The sequence below is a fragment of the Caloenas nicobarica genome, chromosome 1 (genome assembly GCF_036013445.1).
Source record: "Caloenas nicobarica isolate bCalNic1 chromosome 1, bCalNic1.hap1, whole genome shotgun sequence".
Lineage (NCBI taxonomy): Eukaryota > Metazoa > Chordata > Aves > Columbiformes > Columbidae > Caloenas > Caloenas nicobarica.
The window spans coordinates 133,983,997-134,009,666 of NC_088245.1; the positions used below are offsets into that span (position 1 = coordinate 133,983,997).

Genomic DNA, 25,670 nt, shown 5'->3' on the forward strand with positions numbered 1-25,670 from the left:
AGTACTACAGTTTAGAGTGTGAACAGTTTGTTAGCTGTTATAGAATGCCTGCCTAAGATCATGCACTGCACCTCCTGTAAATTGGTCACTGACAGCTGCTTATTTCTCTTTAATTGAGCTGTAAGCCACCTCTGTGGTGTGGGTTTTTTTTGTGTGGTTTTTTTTTTTAATTACAGGGCATGGTATGCAAAAAGATTAGCATGAAGGAAGGTTAGCATGTGTTGCTTTAATGTCTTGCAGTTCAGTTTTCTGACTGTTTTCTTGTTAGCTTAGGAGTCTTTGCCTTAAACTATGTGAGAGAGACATGTTTCAAGGCAAAAAAAAAAAAAAGTAGTAATTGTCAAACTTGGCTTCCTACTTCCATCTAGATTAGAAATGATTACATTGCATAAATCTGTATGTTCAGAAGCTTTATATTCAGTCTTGTTCATATGAGTTAACCTTGAACACACAAGATCTTCTTGGCAGTTGTTTTTTCAATTGGCCATGTCATAATGACCAACCTCGCATGTCTCCAGTGCTCAGTGGATCCTGGCTATGTTGTTATTTTCTGGTATTGTGTGGTTTCCATTGCTACTAAGTTTGTCTGCAGTTTCCCCTTTCTTTTTCCTCTTATATACACTTAATGAGTGTTATTAATAGAACATCAGCTTAGAGGCAATGAGCAGCATGTGCGTCCAAACGTGGTTTCTGCTTTCAATTTATGAAGATGGGTTTTGCTTACATTTTGTCCAAACTCACTCCCCCTCTCCATAATCAACAGGTGCTAATTATTTTTTCCCATATTGTTATAACAAATATTTCTACTGGCTTGTTTAGGATGTGCATTTTTTGGCTTTAATTCTACGTTAAGCATTACTTTTCAGTCATTAATTTTCATACCACCACGACTTTGTGGTATTAAAATCAGTAGTGTTTTTTTGGTGCAGAGGAGGAGGTTATTTTTACTTTGATCAAAGAATGTTAACTAGAAATAATTTAATTGTTGTAAATTAGAATTTGAGTATGTTTCCCAGTGAAAACCTCATATTTTATTGAACCTCTTTGAATGTGTATGGTGGTATCAGATACAAAAGTATTTGTGTCTGCTGGTGCTGAAGTTTAGTCTGATAAAGATGGAACACACTATTATACTTCTGAATTGTAGTCGGACACATTTTAAGATAAATATGCTTAATATTATTTCTAAAATTGCAGATGGCTGGAATCCATTTTCTCATCCATATAAGAAGATGGAGTATGGAAAATGGGAGTTGTTCATTCCACCTGGACAAGATGGTTATCCTCCTGTGCCCCATGGATCAAAGCTAAAGGTGCTGGTTCTAGACTTAGTCCAATTCTTGTAATGCTTCTTATTTTATTGTCCTTTTTGTTTTCTTTTAAATATCTTTATCTTCTTTTAATTGTTCTAAGAATCAGAACCAGCTGATCTGCTTGTGCAAGTGACTCAATGAGCGAAACATTAATGTCTAACTGTGTTGCTTAGGAATAGGCAAATGTGGCTGAAATGTGGATAATAGTGTATTGTATCATGCTATAAGATGAAAACAGTATTTACATATCGATACTTTGAAAAATAAGAATTAAGTAATGTATAGATAAATTATTTCTATATTTGATGCAACTACTCGATTTTGTGATCCTATTCAAATCTCAATACCTTGGTAATTTTGTTACCATTTTAGCCATAGCTCTTCAGGTGATCTTTTTGTGTTGCTTTAGTGGTACATGTCTATCATTTAGCAATCAAGAGAATTGAGCAGTAGGCTTAGGTTATGTAAGTTAAACTTAATACAGATTCAGGGAAAACTTAGTTATTTTATCAATTCTATTCCTTGAGTATCCATGAGCATAAAATGTTTCCTCAAGAATTTAGCAGAAAGCTTCTTTGAGCTGTCAAATGTCATAGTTGTTATGCTTAGTGCAGATATGTCATGACAACTAAATATCACTAGAGTTCCGTATTTCTAGGTGAATACTGATTTTAGTCACAGGTGTACTTCTGAGAGTGTAAGCTGTTGCAGTCAGAGCTTGAATTCCAGAAACATCGGACAGTAAGTGGGGAGAGTAATGAGTAGTTAAGGAAAGAAATGTACTGAAATGATCTATAGACTAGGAAAACAAGGAAGCTGAGAGAATTTGTATAATACTAGTATATTTTCAGAGCTCCAATCAACTAAACTAACACACTGAAAAAAATCCTATTTTTTCTGCTGAAAATCAGCCTTAGGTAAACACGGAATCTGCTGAAACAGAGATAGATATAAAAATTCTCTGGAAATGCTAACTCAATGTTTGTGTTTATCTCAATGCTTTTTGTTACAGCCTATGAAATTATTCCAGTAATAAATATGGATAAATTGAAATTTAGGAATAATCATTCAGGGATGAGAAAGCTGGTTTTATTTTACAGAGCAGGAAAGAAAACAGCTGTCTGCAACTCACAAATACAGTGATGGTGCAGCGATGTATGAGATTGCAGAATGGTAACTAATAATTTCCATGGTTTTGGGATGTAAGTAGGTTAGATTTTTTTATCATTGCTAAGTTTACCTTTCTTTGTTGTGTCTAGAAAACTATTGAGCTCACCTACTGTAGAATATTATATGCTTAGTGTAGAGATAAGAGGTGTGAATGATGAGTGCTGATAATTATTAACATAATAGCAAAAAGCATATATTCTTAAACACATTTGGAAAACCTTAAGACTATTTTTTCTGTCTACCTATATGATAACTGGTCATCTCTCCTATTTTTGAAGTACGGGTCTTTACAGTACTTTCTCTATTTCCGTTCCCCATTTTATTTGAAATACAAACTCCATAAAGCAAAGGCTGCATTCTGCGTTATTTGTTTGGTATGCAGAATTTTTGACTGCTGATTACTCTTGGTGCTGTTGTACTATTTGAGATGATTTGCTGTAGTTCTGTAGTTGCTCTGAGTCTTCTGAAAAGCCAGGAGACTCTTCCATGCACATCAGAATGTGAGTTTGTTTTCCTTTTTAAATTTAGGTTTTTTTACCCTGCCACTTCTTTAATTGTGCTTTTACATGGTCATTTCTAAACAAAGATGTATGCAGTTGTCACTGGCACTCAAAATATGTGATTACCAAACAGGCTCATGAAACTGGACTGTTCTGTCTACCTGTGAGGTAGATTTGCTTTTGAGTGCGTATATTCTTGTCTTCAAAAGATTTAGAAACTTGACTCACAAATGTACATAATCACGATTGATTACTTCGTCCATATGGAACTGCTTCCAGGCTCATCTGTAACTTTGCCTAATAATCATAGAATCATAGAATGGTTTGAGTTGGAAGGGACCTTCAAAGGTCATCTAGTCCAACCTCCCTGCCATAAGCAGGGACATCTTCAACTAGATCAGGTTGCTCAGAGCTGTGTACAGCCTGGCCTTGAATGTCTCCAGGGATGGGGCATCTACCACCAATCTGGGCAACCTGTGCCAGTGTTTCACTGCCCTCAGTGTAAAAAAAAAAAAAAAGTCACTTTTGTGACACTTTGTTCTGTAGCACCTACACAACTGCATCTAACACATCACATGTGTACTTTCAATGTATTTGGATGATATAACTAATGTGGAAAAAAGTCTCCAGTTAAGGTACTTCTAAAATGATTTATTTGTCACAGAAGCTGGCATGTGCTTGGAATATTCCACGTGGTAGGCATGTACAGTTACCCTTATGCTACAGCTTTTTGTCCTTTCTCATTCCACTAATGGATTCAGAAAACTGCTGCTTGTCTGTAAGTTTTCTTCAAACTACATGGTTCTGTTAAATTATGATTGTTCGTAACTCAGTGTATTTTGAGAACACGAGGATTTGTGTGGTAGAGCATAGTTTTGTAGTTCTGTTCATGTAGAAGCTGGAATATTGGGTTGTCTGTAGCTGGAAATGACCATGCAGATTGCGAGCTAATGTAGAAACACACAGGCACTGTTGGCTGTGCACTAGACTGTGCAACAACAACACTTTTTAGTAATGAAGATATCCTTCTTTTGCTTTACTGAAGAAGCATAAAGGAATCTCAGGTTTTAAAGTTTCTTTTGCCAATATTATTCTTAAATATTTAAGTTAAAATAGTCTACTTTAGACATTCAGGCAGTGATTTGATTAATCTGCCAGGGTGAAAAAAGTCTCCTCCAGGTTCTTATCTTTAGCTTCTGTCTACACTGTTTTCATCTTTAGTTCTACACAGGCAAATGCCAAGTTCTGAAATGGTGACAAGGTCATTCCTTTTAAATAAGTAATTTCTAAGCCGGATTGGGAAATGGATGGAGTGTAGCTGGTGACACTAATTTAGATCAGGTCACAAAATATTTTTGTAGGAAAATAAATGAGGAGCAGAGGTCAAATGTTTGCCTGTTTTCAATAGTAGTAGACTGTCTACTGTAGCTCTTCAGGCAGTCTTCTCATAAGTAAATATAAACATTGAAGAAGGGGAGTAATTAAAATCCTGCTATAAATCTTCAGATACATTTCTGATACATTTCAGTGTGAAGGGATGGATGCTTATAATAGTTGAGTGACTCCCTTGTGGATTATGAAATCCATCTACAAAATAAGGTTACCTGCTAGAAAAGGGCACTTTTTTTCTTTCATGTATCAGTGAGGAGCTTAGGATGAGTTAAGTGAATAAATATGATTGCCATTGTGGTTGTGTGGTGTTTATTTTTATTTCTTTAACTTCTGATGGATGTTGTAAACTGAGCACAGAGTAAAAAAAAAAAAAAAAAAACAGACAAAAAACTTTGTGCTTTAATAAATTAAGCCTGTTTACCTCTTTTTTATTCTAGTGGGAGTAGTTTGAAAGATGGTCCGGGATAACCAAAGCTGCTTTAAACCTTAACATGTTTGTCATTCTAACAGTGATGGCAATTGTGGGGCAAATGTGCTTACCTTATTTAATGGCTGAAAATTTTTCCTTCATTGCCAGAGTGTTCTTAATTACCTTTTCACAGTATACAGCAAGCTTTAGAAAAATTGACGTGGATAGGCTTTCTTAACAGATCTTTTCATGTGTTCTGATATACACGCGGGAGTTTAATCAGTGTTCCACTTTGTTCCTTTACAGTTTATTTATAGATGAATTTTACAACTGCTTAAAAATATCTGTAAATTAAGTTTTCACTGTAGTCTGTAAGATCCCAATTTTGAAATAGTATCGGTGGAGTTTGGGACTGGGGACAGTATTGATAATAAATGAGATCTCAATATCTGCAGTGGGTACCTTGTTTAATATTTGTTGTAGGAATGACAAGGAACAACACAGAAAAAAGCAGAACCATTGGAAGATAGAAGCTAATAAGAATTCAAACCTAGATGAAAATGTCCAGATTCATGGGCAATGATCAAGTTCCAAAATGCTTTCACACAGCTAAATAAGAAAAGATGATAAGATCAGTACTTCCAAAATAATGGCAATTATGATTGAGCTATCTGTTTTCCTGGAACATTGAGTAGGAGGAGATCTGTGCAGTGGAACCACTAAGTTTTCTTCCAGGAGCTGGAGAGGGTATACTAAAATAGTAGTAATTATTCAGCTTTCTAGTAATGACAGTAGATCTGTGATTTCTGAAATGATTTGACAGAACAAGAATTTTATATGCTAATAAATATATCTGACAATATGCTGGGTAAGTGCATGAAATTACAACACTATGCAACTAAATATCACTTGCACATTCTTGCAACTAGTTTAATGTGATTCTGGCTTATTTCTCTTGAGTTATGGAGGTAAGAGTCAGGCTAGCTGACATGCCTCTGTAACGCAGCTTTTACCAAGAGCAAGGTAAAGATTAAGAGGCTGTCTGTAAAATATCAATTACTAAATTTTTTGGTTTCTTATTGCATTTTTGAAGCCATATGAGTTAACTACAAATGGGTAGCTTTCTCAGACAGCTTTTGCATAATTAGGTGTAGGTAGATAAAAGTAAAAAAAAAAAAATCCTGGTTTGTAGTTAATTTTGCTTAGATTTTAAGAGATCATTTCTAGGCACTGTAGCAGCCTTCATAATTTCTCTGTGTATGCTGACAGAACTAATCATATATTGCTCAGGGAACAAATAACATAAATTTTCCCTGGAAAGGTCACCTCAGAAAATGGTAGAAATGTTTTTAAAATTCTGCATGCCATAATTTGCTAAATCTATAGCCTTTCCTCCTTCACACACATGTATCTAGATATGTGTGCCTGTATATATATTAAAATGGTAAAATGTATATTTTTTGAGGGAGTGTCTTGTATTGTAATGAGGCGATTAGATTTGATATTTTCTGCACATATTTACACTATATTCTTCTTTGATATTCCAGACTCTTGTATGTTTGAGTGGGTTCAGTGATTGCTGAACAGTATTTAAAGGTGGCAAGGTCAATTCAAAATTGGGACCGACATGGATAACAGTCACTTTTTTATCAGTTTATATTAAATATTTTAAAAGTTCACTACTATTGGTTTTGAGTAGTTTTCCAGGCCAAATATATAAACCTTTTTAATATTAAAGGGTGCAAAGGAGGAACTACTTTGAGTCAGAATAGTAACAGATTAATCATGATTAGGAGGTACCTATTCATCTATACAGGTTTTACTACTGTATCCTATACTCCTAGTAGATCTGCATGCTCTGTGTTTAACTTGTAAACCTTGAAAAGGAATCAAATATGGTGAGCAGGCAGGTTAATCAGTGTCAGGGAACCACTGTTAGTGAAATTCATCAAGTGTAATTACTGTTGCTGATGAAGTAGATGGTGTTGCAGATGACCTGATTGATGAGGAAGTCCAGCAGCAGAGCATCAGGCTGGCTTCGAGTTCAGGTCTCATGAATGTCAAGCACTCTGCAGTCAAAATGTGAAGGCGTTTTTAATGAGAAAGTGAAAACTCAGGAAACTTCTCAATAATTGGATAACAAGCTGGTGGTTAGGGTGCTAGGTATAGAAGTGTTAAAGACGTGATGGGTTTTCTGTAACATAAGATGTGAAAAGGTTCTGGGCAGTAAGACAGCTGTTAAAAAGGGAGTCCCAGGTATCCCTAGCAGAGCTATGAAACTTTCTTTCAATGGGAAACTTCCTGAAGAAGTGTTCACTGGTTTCTTACAGGTGAAGATATAAATACTTCTAATGTTTCTTGTTTTCACCTCGGCTGAGGGGACAGGGAATATCCTTGCTCATAGTCTCTCGTAAGTTCCATTTCACTTAAATTTTGTGGTTTAAGTGGTCTGTAGGATGGAAAAAAAAAATACCACCAGGTCCACAGAGTTGAACAGTGAATGAAACAAACATTCTGCAGCATAGTGGTGTGTAACTTGTATGCAAGAAGGAGCAGGCGTGACATTCCTGGCATTTTTAGCTTTAGGGAACAGGATTTAAGTCATCTAGCATATACATTTCTAGACAGCAGTGGTGCTGAATGGGAAGCAAAGCATTAGTTAAATCTGTGGCAATACCCTCCCTGTCTCATTGCTTGATTGTGAGCCATGATCCTTCAGCAAGTTACCATAGACTTCTGTGGGTTACAGGTTACATTTACTAGCAGGAAGAGTTGCTATCTCATTGGGAGGTTAATGATCTCTTGACTTTGCCTGTTTGGATTCGGTAAACAATGTGCAACTACTTGTGGACTCATGGGAGAGGTTGCAGCAGTGATGAAGAATTGTAATGCAACAGGCTGTTGCTCTTTGGAGCCTTTGTTTGCAGACTGAGCTCAGTACTTCTGAATTATGTTTGGTTATTTTGGCAGGCTCAGTTCTCCTGTGATTTGAAGATTGCACCGTTCCTTAGTAGGAGGTTTTGCTGTTTAAAAATATTTTCCTTTTGGTTTATCCATACAGAAGACTAATTGTTTCAATTTATATTAGGTATGCATTAAAGCAAAATGTGGTTTTTTTCTTTTTCAGAGGTAAAGGGAGAGAGTTTTTAAAGAAGACAGTGTCTTGAAATGGAATTTAAAGTCAGAACCCATGTTAAGTATATTTGAATGTGGCTGTGGTTTTTGGAAGAATAGTTTTTGTTTAGAAGATAGGGCCACTAGTTAGGTAAAGCTTCTGACATTCTTCTCAGTGTGACTTGCTGGTACATACTTCCAAATTTTCAGCTATATTTTTCTATAATGTTAGGAGAAGATTATAGTTCAAGGAGAAAGTGGAAAATAAACTTTGGTATTCTAATGGACTTCACACAGTGGATGCCCAGGTCCTGTCAAGTGGAATCTGTACTAGCACCACAGCCAACACAGGAGCTGTTTGAGGACTTCTCTGAGGCATTATGATAAAGTATTCAAAGTATGCTACTTTAGAATATGAGAAAGCACCTGTTAATGTGCCTAACAATGAGTGCAGAGGCTCAGGCGAGCTCATCCATGACAGACAGCCTCAGAAAGAGGGAGGACATCACAATTCTCTGCACTTTTTTAATTATCTACAAAAGAGAGTGTGACTTACAGTGTTAGGGACTCTGGAGTTGTTGGGCAGGGAGACAACAGCAACAGAAGGGACAGTGGAGGCACCGTTTGGGGCTGTAGGCTACCCCAATTATAAGACACTGTGGGAGTTTGTCGCAGGAAGCAGAGGTGTTGAGTGCAACCTGCCTCGTCTCCGAAAGATGTTTTGCTGTCAGTTAGAAACAGCTGGGAATGGGAGCATCAAACAGTAAGAGTTCTGTGCCACAGCCACCCAACCGCAAGGTGCATTATGCAGCAGTTGTCCTTCATACAAACACTTTATAGTTGAGGATAAGTAATACTTAATGCTTGGGTGCCCCTATTACATACTTCAACAGCTTCTTTTCTGTTTGACATGGCTTGAAACAACTCTAATAAGTTACACTTATGTGTGTAATGTGCTTTATTATTATGGTTGCTTTTCAAACTGTGCTCTCCTACCTCAAGCCTCTCAGTTCTGTAATACATATATGAATGCTTCTATATTATGCATACAATTCTTTAGAGTCTTTGAGTTACATCACTGTTGTTTTATAGCTTGATTCTGGTTAAGTCACAGTGGGGAAAAAAGTATTTCTTGAACTGTGTATGCTGTGGATTCCAGTTTTCCTTTGACTTATATTAATCTGATTTTGAAAAAGGTTTTCAAAATCTGGATTCTCAGCTGAAAGAAAAGTTCGAATCCTGTCCTGCACCACAGATACAAGTGTTATTTTTAAAAAATAAACTGGTTGTCTCTCAATACCTAAAATGCTGTCTTTGTGTAGCTAATACTTATAAAGCCTATTATTTCTTCCTGTAAAAATCCATGGACTTTTAGGATAGTTCATGATGATTAAACCAAGTATTGTCTCTACACTTGTGCCTGTTTGAAATCTGTTGGGAGTGTTTCCACATGATATTGCTTTCATTCTTACCAACTCTCTTATGGTTTCCCGGATTTTAACAGATTGTTTTTCCTATGGTATTTTTATCTCTGTCTGAATAGAAGTTTTTATAATACTAGGCTAGTCTCCATATTTTGAGGGTTTTTTAATATTAAAATAGATAATATAGTATTTTCAGTATTTTTTTTAGTGTTTACTAATTCCTCTGAGTTTTCTAAGAGAAGCATGGAATGGAAAAAAGACCAAAAGCTTTCCTTTTTAAGCTGATCTAGTAAACCAGTTAAACATTTTCTTAGATTCTTCACTGCAATTGAAATGCTTAATTCACAAATGGAGCTATATCTCCCTCTTTTGGAAAATCAAGGCATGACTTCATGACTTGCATTTGAAGATAGGCTTTTGCTTCTTTCATAACTTGATTTTTTTTTAAATATATTTTCTTTCCTGGAGGGAGAAAGGAAGGGGAAAGAAGGGGACAATTGTGAACAAATATTTAATATCCCTAATAAGTTTAAAGTCTAATAGCTGTTGTGATTATATATTTACAGAAAAATAATCTGCATAGCAAATAGTCCCCTCTCCCATTGGCTTCTGAACTACACAGATTCCTCTGCAGAACTTTGGCAAATGTATAAACTATCTGAGAAGTATTACTAGGTGTCTAGTAGCTAAGGAGTATTGTTTTCAGTATTTGATTTAAATGCTTGTCCCTTTAGGAGATTTCTTTACCAGAAAATTGTTTGGAAGGAAAAAAAGAAAGGAAACACAACAACAACAAACACAGCAACAAACAAAGGAGATCACTTTATCTTGACTGACTTGATTTTGACTGTGATCATAAATTGATGAGGAAAAAAAAGTTGGAGAGAGGGAGACTTGGAGTAATATGACTAGAGTGTTCTATTACTTTTTCCCTCTCGTGTAACTGATTTGCAGTTTAGGGAGAACAGCCTGGCAGAAGCAACATGCTGTCCATTCTTTCCAAAACTTCTTTTCAAGGTTTATACTCAATTCACTTCTCAGTAATAACTTAAGTGACTGCAAGCACCTTGACATATACACTTGATTAATTGGTTATTTGGAGCAGTAGGAACAGATTGTGGTAAAGTTTTACAGTGGAAGGTGAATTCTGTAAAGATCTCCTGTTTTCCATGCCTCCTTTCCTACTGATATGGGTGGAGGGTCCATTTGGGAAGGTACTTCTGGCCTAGGGGAAGCTGAAGTGTTGAGCAACTGGTCCCTTTTCCTCCTTGCTGCCTCTCTTGAGCTTCGTTAGGCAGGGCTGTGCAGTAGCAAGAAGAAATAGGCACTAGCGAAGAAGTTGTGTTTGCTTCTTCATTCCTCGCCTTCTATTTCTGAGGCTATTAAAGAGGAAAATGTTTTATCTAATCTCTAAAATCTGTCAGGTTGAATGAGACAATTCCCGAATAAAGCTTTTAACACTGCTGTTTTATCCCCATTTTTTTTTTGTCAGGCTTTTGTATTTTTATCTAAATCTTTTTTAAAGCTAACTGTGTCATGCAAGGAACTCTGAATCCTGGTCCTGGGTTCTGCAGCAAGTTACATTACCTTACCAAAAATGGTACTGCTGTGGTCCCTTGTATTAAAAAACAAACATACAAAACCATTGCCTCTAGATTCTAGTGTTTGTCTCACAAACCAGTATGACCTGTAGAAAGAGTTGCCTTGTGTTTTTTTTGTGTGTGTGGGGAAGGCAGGACAGGTGATGTGATTTTATTTACTTCTGTAAATGGGCTCAATTTATGTCATCCACTGGCAAAAGATCATCAGAACTGTGTATTCTATCCTGGGTGCTAAACTCAGGGTTGGATACATTTTGTGAAAGAAAATTACACAGCTAAGGTGTGCAGGGAAAGGTATTTTCAACTGGCAGTAAAACCTCTCTATTTCTGTAGCAACTTGAGGGGGTTGAGAAAAGGATGAACAATTTAAGAAAAAAGAAATATGATCTCATAGTGGGATTGTATTAGTCACTTGAATGCAAGAACTGTCTTTCAAAATGAGCTGTATTTATGAAATGGAATCTAAGACCAGGTTTTCTCAGAGCAGCAATATGTCCTAAGTATAAAGTTTTAGAGAGAGTAATTGGTTCAGACTCTTTTGTATTTTTGTAAACTTGTAATGCATTCTCTCAGTTACCCTATTTTTTCTAAAGTAAAAATGAATACTTTTCTTTGTCTACAGTACTATACTAAAAAAGATATTAGTGTACATGTAGTTGTTTTCCTTGTCCATGCAGTCTTAGACCAACTGAGGAAGGGAAATACCTTAATGTTTAATTTCTAATAAATTTCATGTAGTGGGACAACCTGGTGATATTATTGCAGCATCTAACCCAAGCTTCCTAGAAACTCTAAGACCTGACTGTCATGCTTTTAGGTTTTGGGTTGAACCAACTTTCAGATGAGGTGGTATTTCCACCTATATTCTTGTGGCTTTACACTTGGATAATCTTGTCTCAGAAATGAATGAATATGAAGCTAATGAAATACTATAAATTGTAAAATATTGAAGTAATAGCTTATTGCCCTTATAAATAACAAGTCACTGAGATTTCCATATTTATATTAAGGCTAGTAAAGTCTCTCATTATGGCAGCTATTGTTGGTTTGATGGCCAATTTAATTTCATTGTTGTATTAAAAGCCACATATACCAACAATCATTCCAAGTGCTTTCAAGCTGTTAAAGTAATGAAATAATAATACAGTGTTTCATAGCAGTTTATTGGCTTGCATATATTCATCAGTTATCTAGTTATCGCCTCCTCATTTTCCTCTCCCCAACTCAAGTATAAATGATAAACCATTATATAACAAGTTTCCTGAACCACAAAATATCATTCTTAATTCTTGAAAAAAAACCCCAAAACCTCAGATGCTAGTTTTAAATGAAAATAAATATCTGAAAAATAAGGAATTATCAAGGCAGCATGGCTTATTTTTATTTCCAGTGTTTGACTCTGTATCATCATCAGTAGATACAGAGGCAGATGACTTAGGGGAATACCTCATAATTGAATAAAATGCTCACACATGGAATTAAAGTCAGCTTTAGATGCAGGAACTGAAAGCTAAAGGAGCAAATGCTGGGCAGAGAAATTCTGTTCTTGTGTATAACTGTCATTTGAATTATTCTCCCACATTGTTCTGAAGATGTGTGTATGTGTGCACTGGAAGATGAGGTAGCTAAATGAAACGGATGGGAAGAGAAGATGAAGGTATGCGAACACAAAAAAGATAGGGAATAGTCATAAACATATGAATTTTAAATGTGATGTTTTGTAGCCTGTGACTGCACAGTTTCATCTGTCATAACAACAGCACAACCATATTAAACTCCATTTTACATGTGGGTTTGCAGTTAATTTAAATTTGTATTTGTGACTAAGCTTTTATAGTTGTTAGACTTGAAAAATTGTCAGACTTTTTTTAATAGATAACTTAAGAAAAAAAATGTGTGGCTTTTCATAAAAAGATGACAAATTTCACTGGGTCACAGTAGGTTGAAAGTTGCCTGAATGTAAGTGCCAAGTTTTCCTTTAAGTACTCTGAGACATCCAGAAGGAGTTGGCAGATGTGCTGTAGCTCATATGGAAGACCCATGCTATTTTGGAAAGGCAGAATAGTGAGATACCCAAGAGTCTCAAAACTTTCCAGTGTCTCAGAAAATTGAGGCCACTGAATCTCACTTGTCCTGTGTTGGAAGCACCATTAAATTAAATGAAACCTATTTCAGCTTCTGAATTGCTGCAGCATGTTATTGCCTTTTCTGTATGGCACTAGACTGCCCTCAGAGTGATGGTTTCTCCTTAACTGTAATAAACTGCTTTTGAGAGTTTTAAACATTATCAAAACAGAGCTGTAAACACTGTACTTAGTTTTATCCTGCAGCTTACTCCCCATTTCACAAATTCCTTATACTCTAGTTGGGCAGACACGGAACACATTGTCACTTTGATACTAATGGTCTTGTGAGATTTAGGCCCTGCTTTGTCTTCCAGCAGTCCAGCATTTTAAAAATTGGAATTCACCTTTGCACACCAGTTTTTACATACTTTCGAAGTCAGTCATTGTTCGTTATACATTTGCTCTTATTACAGCTATATGTTTCAGTTTTTCTGGTGATTTTTATTCACACCTGAAAGTTCTCACTTCAAAGTTAATCACTTCAACAGCGCTGATGCCTTAAACCTTGGGTTACCAGGACATGTTTTCACTACCTTGAGTATACTTATTTCTGAATTACACTGCACTAATTACAGTGGTCCCAGATACTAAACTTAAAGTGTGCTGAACATTTCAGATGGAAATGTTGAAAATGCACCTGAAACCCCTGTAATGGAAAATGCAAACAAAACACAGGTTTTTTTTAACCTCTGCATACAGAAGATGAGGAGCTTACATTAAGCTCTTCACTTTTTGTTATTTTACAGTTGTTCTTATAGGAATTGTATTTCTATGCCATGCCCATTTTTAAAATAAATTGACTTTTAATGTGAAATTTTGAAGGATGTTTTCATTCTGTCTCTTTCTGACACTTGCTTATTTGTGTGAGGGCATTTATTTACATGTACTTATACTGACATTTCACTTCAAATGTCACATGATTCTGGTTTCTGAGGTCATCAAGGATTTTGAGCTTCTACATATTTTGTGAATTTATTTACTATTCGAGGAGGTGGGGGGAAACAAAACAAACTATTCAGTTTAGTTGTAGCTATTGTTAATGTAAGAAAATTATGCCTCATTAACTTGAGTCCTGAGTTAGAAATTTCAAATGGGTAAGCTAGCTTGGAAACTGAGTGAGAAAATTACTTTGATACAAAGTTCTGAATGTAAAATATATAATAGGTTAGCTGTTGTAAGAGACTCCCCATCTCTCCTCTTAAAAAAAAAAAAAAGTGTTATGGTGCCCAAGTATTATGCAGTTTGATAGTAAAATACTACTGGTTTATGTTTCTGACAAGTGTTTAATGTAGGTGAAAGCAAGTTCTCTTCATCCGTTTCCTGGTATTGTTTGGTTTTCTGTCCTCCTGAATTTGGGCAGTATAAATTTAACTTTTGCTATGTTGATTTATTCTTAAATTAGTTTGGCTATTGCTTAATAGTTTGTTTTAAGCACGCAAACTGAGGAAGATGTATTATTTTTGCCTAGGAAGCTTGGATTTCCTTTTTCCCCTGCACTTGTCCTCTTGTTGGAGTGTTTTCTGTAATGATCACCATTGCTTCTCTGCGATAATTTTATCATAGTTCATGTTGGTAAGTGTTTAAAAAGTGACTTGAATCACAAAGCTGAAGAAAGCCAAGGGTAAGCCGTAATGCAGGTACATAAGTGTAATATGAAAAGATACTAATGACAAAGGGCTGTTTCTTACATATTATGTGTATGTGTTCTTTAGAGAGAATTGTTAAGTTAAATAGAAAATGTAAACTCAGCTATAAAATGTTGATGGGATAAGTGGTAGCTAGCTTAGCTTATGCATCATAACTTCAAAAATTAGTTGAAAATGTAAAAGTAAAAGAAAAAAAAGGCAAATTTGGAGCAAAAACGGTATCTGCTAAAAAGACTCATAGTTAATTTGTCAAAAGGGTTGTATGGTGACTATATTCAATATTATTTATGCATATATGACCTGCAGCCGCAGGTGCAGAGCATACATGGCAGCTACTTTTTATATCTGAACACTGCAGAAAATGGACCACAAGAAATAGTTTGGGGTGAGTGGAGCGAGAATTGTTTATCTGTCTTTCAGTTTTACATATGTGCTTTGTATTGTTACCCCTTTTATTACAACTTTTTTTTTATCTGTAATTGTTTCAAGAAATGCCAAAGCAAATAAGGGAATGAAAGCTGTTGTACTGTTGCCTTTAGAGTTATTTTTGTCAGACTTGGGCTGAATTGCTATTTGTTTTGGGCTGCCATTCAACTTTTGCAGTATTGCTTGTGCCTCAGCTCAGCATGATTATGTGGGAGTTCTGTTTCAAGAAACTTTATAAAATGTTACTTGAAGTCTTTCTGCTTGTAATTATTAATCTGCTGTCTACAATACTAGGAGAGAGGAATAAGAAGTTGATTGAGTATAAGGCTTGGTAATTAAGGAAAAGAAAGATTCAGTAAATGGGGTTCCCTTAAAACTAAGGAAAGGGTTAAGCAAGCATAGGAAATGAGAATTGAAATCATTAGGGATCACATGACAAAGGTCTAAGGAAACTATGTTGACTGTGTGCTTGTAAACCAGAGAAGAATGGGATTCAACTTTACCAGCTTTAAGTGTAGTAATGGTGATTTTTCTGGGTTAACTATGTTCCTTTTGACTATGCTTTCCCTGTGCACAGTGCATGATATTCAAAATGATGGCAACACATGCAGAAAACTGAGAATTCTACTGTTACTTTCAGGTTCAACGAAATACAACCATGGCTGGATATATACAGAAAATATTCCTTGTATACTGTGAAGAAGGCAACAAATACACTTTCTTTCCCCCCACTTTTTTAGACATTTTCTGACAATTGCATGCTTAAATTGTATGATTTCAAGTGTTGGATGTGGTTTTTTTTCTCTAAAGCATGGGAAATTTCTTATATCTTTGCATAATAAAACTGAAAGTTAAGTTGTTCTAAAATAAAAACTTAAACCAGAAATCGTTTAGACTGTGAACCTTAAAATAGAGCAGACTCTTAAGTCTGTTTAGACTGTTAAGTATGTAAACCCAGCTTTTGCGGGAAGTGTTAGATCAGCACCACCTGTTTATGGCCCTACATTGTTGCTCTTATAATATATGAGAAATACATGTATGCCTCCGCTTCTCAGGAGTTTTATTTGTAGATATTAGAATTCTGGCCGTCAAAGTTGGTAGGAACTCTTACAAGTTCCCATAAAGGTCCCTCAGTCCCTGAAAAGTCTTATGAGTATACTTGACCTGATAGATGCTTTGAATAAAAGCAAAACTAGTACTTAATTAAAATGGCGTCTGGAAAACTGGTAAATCAAGTGCCCTGATGCCTTGGGATTGAGGAAATATGGCCAATTTGAGTTGAGTAACTATGGAACAACAGAAGTTCTTACTTGATTTCAGAGGGATGGAATGCAGATATATGGTTAATGCACATGTGCAGCGTAACTGTGAAAGTGTGGGATAAGAAAGTGAAATAACTTGTTGCTCATTTAAATGTATTTCTAATATCTGTTTTTCTTAAGTGTTTCATGGAGTAAATTAAAGAGTACACATGACTGGTTTTAGTATTTCATAATAAACTTTTTCCCCTTCCAGTAGCATCTTTGGATTAAACCAGTACTACATCTAATTAAATAATGTTCTGAATTTAGATTCATTGCCACATATTTCTTAAAATATGCCTACCCTTCATAAGCCTGAATTATGCTAGAATATTAGAAAAAAAGGAGTGCTAACGTAAGTAGCTAGGTATGCTTATTATATGCAGTCATTATCTTGTTTCTGTGATGGGTAAATTGGGACAGATTAATAAAACAAGCAATAGCAGCATCAGAAGTGTGATATCAGAACAAGGAGATAATTTTCATTATTTTAAGAATAACTTGCAAATTGTCAATGTTATTAGCCATTATTTTAAGAGCAACTTGCAAATTGTCAATGCTATCAACCAAGAATCACTTCATAGTGTTGATATAATTTGTAGAAATACCCTTTTGGCCAGCTTTGCTGGCGCAGGTGACAGAAGAAATTTTCCGTGCAACAGTACAGTGTTTTCAATAACTTTTTCTTAGCTTTTTCTGATTAGCTTGTTAGTCTCAAAAAAACCAATCAAACAAACAGAAAACACCACAACAAACAAAAACTCAAATGCCCCCACCCTTTTCATTTGAGGCTTCTCATGATGTTCAGAACTTTCCTTGCAACATAAAAAAAAAAAAGGCCCCCCCTCCAAACCAACAACCAAACCAAAAACAGAATGAAGAATTTCAGGACTTCACTTGCTTGTACATCTTTGGGTTCTAAATCTGCAAATGTCTTGTATTAGTGTTTTAATGGCAGCTGAAATACCAAGTAAAACCAGAGTGATGCTGTTTCTTCTGCTGGGGGGCAGGTGAGAGAGATGGAGTAGAGTTCTTTTTGCATCTCAAGAAGAAAGGCCTGGCAACAACTGGCTTCATAGGATAAGTGCTTTGATTCGACAGAATAAGAGGAGGAATACTGATAGTGAGCAAGTCACCTTCAGGCACAGAGCATCCTGCAGAAGTGTGGTATTAGCCAGTGTCCTGGTAGATTTCCCTGTGGCCTGCAGTGTGGGGCGGATCCTGTCCTTGGAGAGAAGCTCTTCCTTTTGGTCATTCAAGGCCCCTCTGTTATGCTGAGGTGGCTGAGGTTGTCCTGCAGCCAAGGGACATGTGCAATACCACACGGAGCTGTCGTCCCTAGCTCCTAAACATGCAACACTACCGTCCACCCCTTGGTTTTCAGACCTTTCTCCAAGAGTATTTTATAAGTCACAGATTACATTAATTACTCAATAGAGCAGAGGTGGCCTGTTCAAGATCACCAACTCCTCAAATAAAATGTCTTCTGCAAGATCCTGGTACAACATTATCCTAGTAATTTTTTTCAGTTTTGCTGTTCTTGTGAAAAATTATAATACTCCAAAAGAACTCCTAGGTTTCTTGTGTTTGGTTACTCTTTCTTGTGAAGTTTTATGAGCTTGTTGAAGAAACTGAAAAGAATGGTCCTTTTTAATCTCATTGTAAAATAGAGGAAACCAAATATGGAAAGTAAAACAATAATACTTTATTGTATCATTAGAATGATGAAGGCATTAAGAGAAACTGAAAGGCAGCGGAAGAAACCCAGCAATTTAAATTTTACTCTTTCCTCTCTTCTTGACCTGAAGACTGTCCTGTGTTTCTTGTGTTGATGTGTGGTTCTGGTCTATATGATATTGGTCAGGACTCAGCATAGAAAATAAAAGGGGAATTAAGTTATTAAAATTGGCTTACTAGATTGTTTACCAAGTAAACAAATGACAGTTCTCATCCTGATGGCATTATACTGCATGTCTGTTTAAATTTATAAGAACGTGGCAAAGAAATAGCAATGACAGGGAAATTAGGGAACCTAACGATAATCTATTTGGGAAGGTTCTTTCTCCCATTATTTATATCAAGCTTCCATATATATCCTCACCTTTCAGCTCCTGCTTGTGAGCATCACACCTGTCTGGCATGCCTGGTTTACTATCCCTTTGCAAATCATCTCTGTGAACAGGGTCATTCTTTCTTCCTTGTCTTGACTTGCATTGTATATTTGTGTGTTCTTTAAATTAAATTTCTGTGTAGCGTACTATTTCATTCTCTGCTACGGTTTAGATAGGAGATGCTGTATGAATTATATGTGACTGCATGCATATGTTGCGGTTATTTTATAGGTGGTGATTCGTGCTCAAAATGGCGAACTCCTCTATCGTATTTCACCTTGGGCAAGATATGTAGTCCGTGATGAAGACAAAGTGAATTACGATTGGGTACATTGGAATCCACCACTGTCATATATAGTAAGGCTCTCAAATATTATTTTCTAAAGGTGTATAAAACTGTGTATTGTGTCATCTTCATATCCCTGTTTGGAAGAATAAAAAAAAAAAGAGAACCGTTCCACAAAAAGAGAGTAGCAAACTAGTTAAAATAGCTACTTGAGAAGTAAAGGGGTTTTATTCATGGCTTTGACAGAAACAAGTGATTTAATGGTGAACATTTTCGAGCTACTTTTTCAGTCTCCCATTTAATATATAGAACCATAGAATCATAGAATAGAATAGTTTGGGTTGGAAGGGACTTTCCAAGGTCATCTAGTGCAAGCTCCTGCAATGAGCAGGGACATCTTCAACTAGATCAGGTTGCTCAGACCCCTGTCCAGCCTGGCCTTGAATGTTTCCAAGGATGGGGCATCTACCACTGCTCTGGGCAACCTGTGCCAGTGTTTCACCACCCTCATTGTAAAAAAATTTCTTCCTCATGTCTAGACTGAATCTCCCCTCCCACTTCAGTTTAAAACCATTACCTGTCTAAACAGGGCCTGTCTAAAGAGGCCCTTCTAAAAAGCGTATCACCATCTTTCTTACAGGCCCCTTTTAAGTACTGAAAGACTGCCGTAAGGTCTCCCCAGAGCCTTCTCTTCTCCAAGCTGAACAACCCCAGCTATCTCAGCCTGTCCTCATAGGAGAGGTGTTCCAGCCCTCTGATTATCTTGCTGGCCTCTGGCCCCTCTCCAACAGGTCCATGTCTTCCCTGTACTGAGGGCTCCAGAGCTGGATGCAGAACTCCAGGTGGGGTCTCACCAGAGTAGAGCAGAGGGGCAGAATCAGCTCCCTCAACCTGCTGGCCACACTCCTTTTGATGGGGTTCAGGATACAACTGGTTTTCAGGGCTGCAAGTGCACACTGATGGCTCATGTCCAGGTTTTCATCCACCAGTACCCTCAAGTCCTTCTCCATGGGGCTCCTCTCAATCCCTTCACCCCCCAAATAACTACCTGTTAAAGTGATATATTAAACTTGGTTTCCCACATGCTAGGCAAGCTCAATTACTATTCCAGGACTAGGCACCTTCCTGGTACAGAGTATAGCAGGAAATTATCAGAATTGGGTTTAAGTATGTTAGCCTCAAATACAAAGTTCAGTTCTCCAATAATAAATCAGTGGCATATGAAGTCAGATAAAGCCTTCAGAATTAAGGTGCTCACACTTCAGTCAAGTCCTAGTTTCATTTTATCAGGAAAATCTGTTTATTGATTTTAAAGCCCTCTTATTTCTCATGCACTGCTGTTAAGGGAGGGACACCTTTATATGATGTATGAAAAATATCTTGGGAGAGCATTCATGAACCACAGACTAAGTGATGTCATTTCATATTATTACACTACTTGGTATTTTCACTATAAAATAGTATACAGTATTCTGTATTAGAGGTGCTGCAACCTCTGTTTTGAGTTAAACTTTAGGACCCACCTCAAATTGAGGCATCTGCTTGGCAGAGAAAGGATAACTCACATGGAAAATCTATTTAAAAAAAATATTACTTAGTCTAGAGTAACTTCCTTATTTTAAGTGTATAGTACATATGAATTTAGTGACCTAACTTGTGTCTATGATGCTGTTTGATACCTAGATTCCTCTATAAGAGGAGGAACGGGGTGGTAATTGAAAATGCATTGGTCTTTATGAGCTAGAGTGAAAAGGAGGCAAGAACATTTAGGGTGCACACAAGGCCTTACTGAGAGTTAAGTCAGGAAAAAAAAATGAGTCCTTTTATGAATAGAAGAGGTGCTCAGTGGAAATACAGGGAAGCAGCGTCAACCAGAACTTCTTGGTCTTCTTGTCGTCCCTTTAATTTCTGTCCACTGTTCACTTACATATGTGTTTTACTGGTTTTGTTCTAACTTTTCAAAATTTCACTTAAATACTGAACTAACAAATAGAATATAGAATCTCATGACTTTTTTTTTGAGAGGAAAATAAAATCCTTGGGAGAAAAATAGGTTTAAGCAGTAGTTTTCCTAAGTTTATTCAGACAACGCTTTTGTTTTAAAAAGTAAAATCCTGATCAAGTGTAAGAAGGAGGTTTTGTGATGAAGCATATTCTTTTTTCACCTATCTAGAAATACTGTGTATTCACCTACAGACTTGGGATTTTTTTTTTTTAATCGTAAGTAATTGGATTATAGGTGATTCTGTTCTGTGGAAGTGTGTTCTTTAGGACTAAAATATTTATAAATTGTAGTTTGGAGAAGATAGAGCAACTTCACAGACCTGCAGAAAGCATGTATGCTTAGACAATAAAAACATATCTTTCTGTTATTGTCTTTTATTTTCCAAGAAGCTTCACAGAACTTCTGAAGTTCTGAACTTTATAGTACAGTGGCTGCCATAAGTTTGTACATATCAGTGTAATATAAAAATGGCATAAGGAAAGTGTTGCATCATAGATGTCCTGTTTCTTTTTCATGAACAATGTTAATTTGAAATAGACATTTACTTTAACAGTTTAGAATACTTAATTATTTCTGAAATGTTTGTGCTTTTAGAGGATAACAAAACAAACCAAACATTAAATTGTTTCGTCTTGTGCAAATTATGTCATCGTGACAACACTTCTAAGCTATTGTATCCTAACGGCAACTATTTTTTTTTTCCTTACAGCGTAAGCATCCTTCACCCAAGAGATTAAAAAGCCTAAGAATCTATGAATCTCATGTAGGGATTGCTTCCCCAGAAGGGAAAGTAGCTTCTTATAAAAACTTCACTTACAATGTACTACCTAGAGTAAAGGATCTTGGTAAGTAATAACAGAGATACTTGCGAAGATAATTTACGTGCTTATTTTCTTATTAGAAAAGATAATGATCACATCTCTATAGGTTTTTTTGTATTTTCAGATTACATGTACTATAAAAATAGATTCTTAGAGCAGCTAAAATTCTGAACAAGTGTAATCTATGGAAAAATTTAAAAAGGCTGAAATAGAACATGTGGGTTAAAATCCATTCCACAGATTTTTGAGTAAAATGTGATTGCAAAAGCCTAGATAAATGTTACAGGGCAATTTGTTTTTGGCGTGGTTTGCTTTCCACTTGAAAAAGGACCTGTTCTCCTGACATAGTCTTTGGAAAATACTGTGTTGTTAATTGGTTCTCCTAATGTATGTCTTGATTCTAAGGAAAAACAGAGTAGTATCTGGATGGATTTTCTAAAAGAACCTCTAGTATATTGGAGGGAGTGTATGAAAGAAACAGTTGACATCATTATTTCAAGAAGCATAGCCAACCTGTTCACGTCAGTTTCTATTTGATAATTATTTTTTTTCTGTGGTGTATTTGCACTGTTTCTGTAATGGACAATATTAGAACTTGGTGACTGTTACTGCCCTGTGATAAAATATGGTTTGTTACACTCAACTATAAAATAATTGTGACATCCATGGCTGACACCTCCGTGGATGGTAGTTGTGTATTGTTTGATTTTTTATTAATTTATTTATTATTATTTTTTAAAAAATTATTATTATTTGTCGGAATACCTGAAGAAGCTGTAGGTTTTTCTTGTAGGTTTACTTGTCGAGTCAGTGTTTCACAGAATGTGACTTTTGCCCTTCGATAAAATTGAGCTTGCAGGTGAAATGAGGGAGTTTGCACATCTGGGGGCCCTCAACAAAAAGTAAATCTGGATTCTACATTACATAATTGTGACTCTTGCTCCAATGCCAAACAATTTTAGTCATTCCAGGAGGTTAATATGTTTAACAGAATTATGAAAGCTTTCTGCTTTACCTACAACTTTTTCTTTGGGCAAAGGAAATGTCGTGAAAAGGCTGATACAAAACAAAATAAAAGAAATATCAAATGTAAGTAGGGTATACTGTAATGATAGTTAATGTTTGTTCTTACTTACATTAAGTAAACATTGTGGGAATTAAGGTTTTTTAAATGTATTTTTAAGGGGTATTAAATTTGGGTTGGGAATGTCTTGTTAGGACAAGCTTAAAGACATCAGTATGTAAGAATGCTAAGGTATTAATAGTTTGTAGAAATATGTGCATAACAAATAGCAAAATAAATAGCAAGCAAATCGAAGGAGATTAATTGGATGCTATGTTGCTGTTTATTTATAAAAATGCTGTAAATAAGAATAATTGCAATGCATATGAATTATAAAACAGCAATGAATCTGACAAATTGCTGAGCTCATGCCAGCTATCTTCTAATAATAACTCTTTTATAGCTGCAGAATTTAAAAACAAAAACAATAACAATAAAAAATAAACTAGTGTCTTGTCTAAACTTAAGAATGAAATGAAGATTTGCGTTAAACTAGTGAAGAGAAGTGATGGTGGTGGGAGTCTCAACAGACCGTTGAAAACTGAAGGTCATCCTTTGCTTTCAGTCTTCATTTGCTAGCTATCTGGGGCACTTATTCACTGATATTAAAGATAGCTTAGGTTAAGATGTGTGGCAAGTACTGTGGCTTCACCATTAGTGTGGTGTTTTCCCTTTAGATCTCCCTCCCTTAATATTGCACTGAACTAACTGAGGTGATACGACAGAGTGTGTCTCCTGCCCTCCTGTACTGCCTTGGTTCTTTGGTAAACTCAGAACAAAACCACATTGCTTCTGTGTCTTGTCTTTCTTGGAAGACTCTTGTAGAGGGGGAATGTAATCATTTAAGTTGGAAAAAATTGGTTTCGAAGTGGTAAAAATAGATTCCATAGAGCAAAAGGTACAGTACATGTAGCCAGTGACTACCCCCACGCCCCCTGACTGCGAGTGTCAAAAGTGAAGCGGAAGTGCAGGACGTGCAGATGGGCATAGTTAATATTCCGAAGTTAAATTAAGTTTATATTTGTGTATCACTTATTGCTTTCTAAATCTGAGAAATTCAACACACCTAGTTATATATAGATCACTTGACAAACTGACTGTTCCATTTTTAATGGAAGATCATGTAAGTATAAACTATGAGGTGGAAATTACTTCTTGAGACTCACTATTTAGTTGTTAATCATTGAGTTAGAAGCAGCTAAAAGGAGAGAAGTCTGGAATGTATATGTTGTTGAGACAGGGGGTTGTTTGTTTTATTTCTTCTATTTTTATAGGATATAACTGTGTCCAGCTAATGGCTATTATGGAACACGCATACTATGCCAGTTTTGGTTATCAGGTCACAAGCTTCTTTGCAGCATCAAGGTAGGTTTAAATACTTCAGCACCTTCTCAGTTCTTTTACCTTACACTCCATCCATTAAAATCAGTATGCCTGTATATGTGTGTTTGCCAGTAGGTATTTTAGTGGAAAGAGAAAGTAATGGCTTAGGTATTTGCTCTAGCTTCCTCTTAAATCTCAAATCAGTTGGACATAGCGATAGGCTCTTCTGTGAAGCACTTCTTTCAGGGTACAAAGAGGTTATAAGTAACTTCAGGACATAGCGATAGGCTCTTCTGTGAAGCACTTCTTTCAGGGTACAAAGAGGTTATAAGTAACTTCAGCTGTCATAGCATATTCTGGCTAATCCAGCTTCAATTGTCTTTATGCATGGGTTTTGTGTTGTGGAATTCTTGGCAGTAACAAACACTATGTGTAAGTCATTCTTTTGTCATAAATGGAACTGTATGCTACTTCATAATAAACTTGATTAAAATCACGACTGTTTGTTCTGTGGGAACTTTTTCCCCCACTTGTTAACAGACTGTACTTAGATTTGAGGCCTAGGGTTAAAATAGATGAAAAAATATTGAGGTAATTATTGACAAAATTATGATAAACCTGCATGTTGTGATTTCCAACCCCCCCCCCCCCCCCCATCTTGCTCAAGTGGCAACTGGGCTAAGTTGAGATAGAAAATTTTAACTGACTTAATTAGTTGAAAGAAACATGTGGTGGACACAGGAAACAAGAATACTTAAAAGCAAGTTGGAAAATAGTGTAGTACCTAGAACAAAAAACTAAGCAGGACAAGAGCAGATAGTATGCTTTGGGGACTTTCATGAATGTACTTTTTTTAGCCATTATAGTTTATTTCAGTGATATAAATATATTCTTGTCTCTTACAAAGTAAGGAATCGTACAATATTAAATAGAAGCTTGAGGTTGTATATGTTATCTTTTATACTGAATTTTGATGTATTAGCAGAGTAAAAGGGAAGAGTAAAACTTTGAAACTAGTTTTGCAAAACATTACATGCATGCAGAATGTAATTTTTATAGTTAAAAATGTTTTAATTGTCAGGTTGTAATCAATAGCTGCTACTTAAGCGGCTGAAAAAGTAAATTGCATACAACTGGAAACTAGGTGATGAAGAACTGCTGACTTTGATGTAGTTTTTCTGAGTAATGTTCAGTATTGCCAGCTGAAGTTCAGATTGTACCACTCATAACACATTGCAATTTCATGCTGATAGCCGTTATGGAACTCCAGATGACCTGAAAGAAATGATTGATGTTGCTCACTCAATGGGCATCACTGTTCTGCTGGATGTTGTGCACAGCCATGCCTCAAAAAACTCTGAAGATGGTCTCAACAAATTTGATGGTACAGATTCTTGTTTCTTCCATTCTGGTCCTAGAGGAACTCATCAGCTCTGGGACAGCAGGCTCTTTGACTATGCGAAGTAAGTACAAAATGTTACTTCAGGTGTGTTAGTGGTAATTACTTCTTATCAGTTCTATTAAAACTACAGTATTCACCAAACTAGAAAAGTCATTTGGGTTGTTCAACAGTTACAATATGCTGAATTAAATTCCTTTACTTTGCTGACTACTTAAAATCTAAGACTAATAGTATTTA

The 25,670-nt window shown here is 36.0% G+C and overlaps 1 protein-coding gene across 3 annotated transcripts in view; it reads left to right on the forward strand.

Moving 5' to 3' along the window:
* The window catches only part of GBE1 (1,4-alpha-glucan branching enzyme 1), a 160,870-nt gene that overhangs the window by 46,248 nt on the left and 88,952 nt on the right, over positions 1–25,670 (forward strand). For all 3 annotated transcript variants that reach the window (XM_065630003.1, XM_065630012.1, XM_065630022.1), the window contains exons 3-7: positions 1,198–1,313; positions 18,765–18,890; positions 21,534–21,669; positions 23,983–24,073; positions 25,285–25,494. In XM_065630003.1, coding sequence (XP_065486075.1) covers positions 1,198–1,313; positions 18,765–18,890; positions 21,534–21,669; positions 23,983–24,073; positions 25,285–25,494 — 679 coding nt within the window. The remainder of the gene's footprint in view (positions 1–1,197; positions 1,314–18,764; positions 18,891–21,533; positions 21,670–23,982; positions 24,074–25,284; positions 25,495–25,670) is intronic.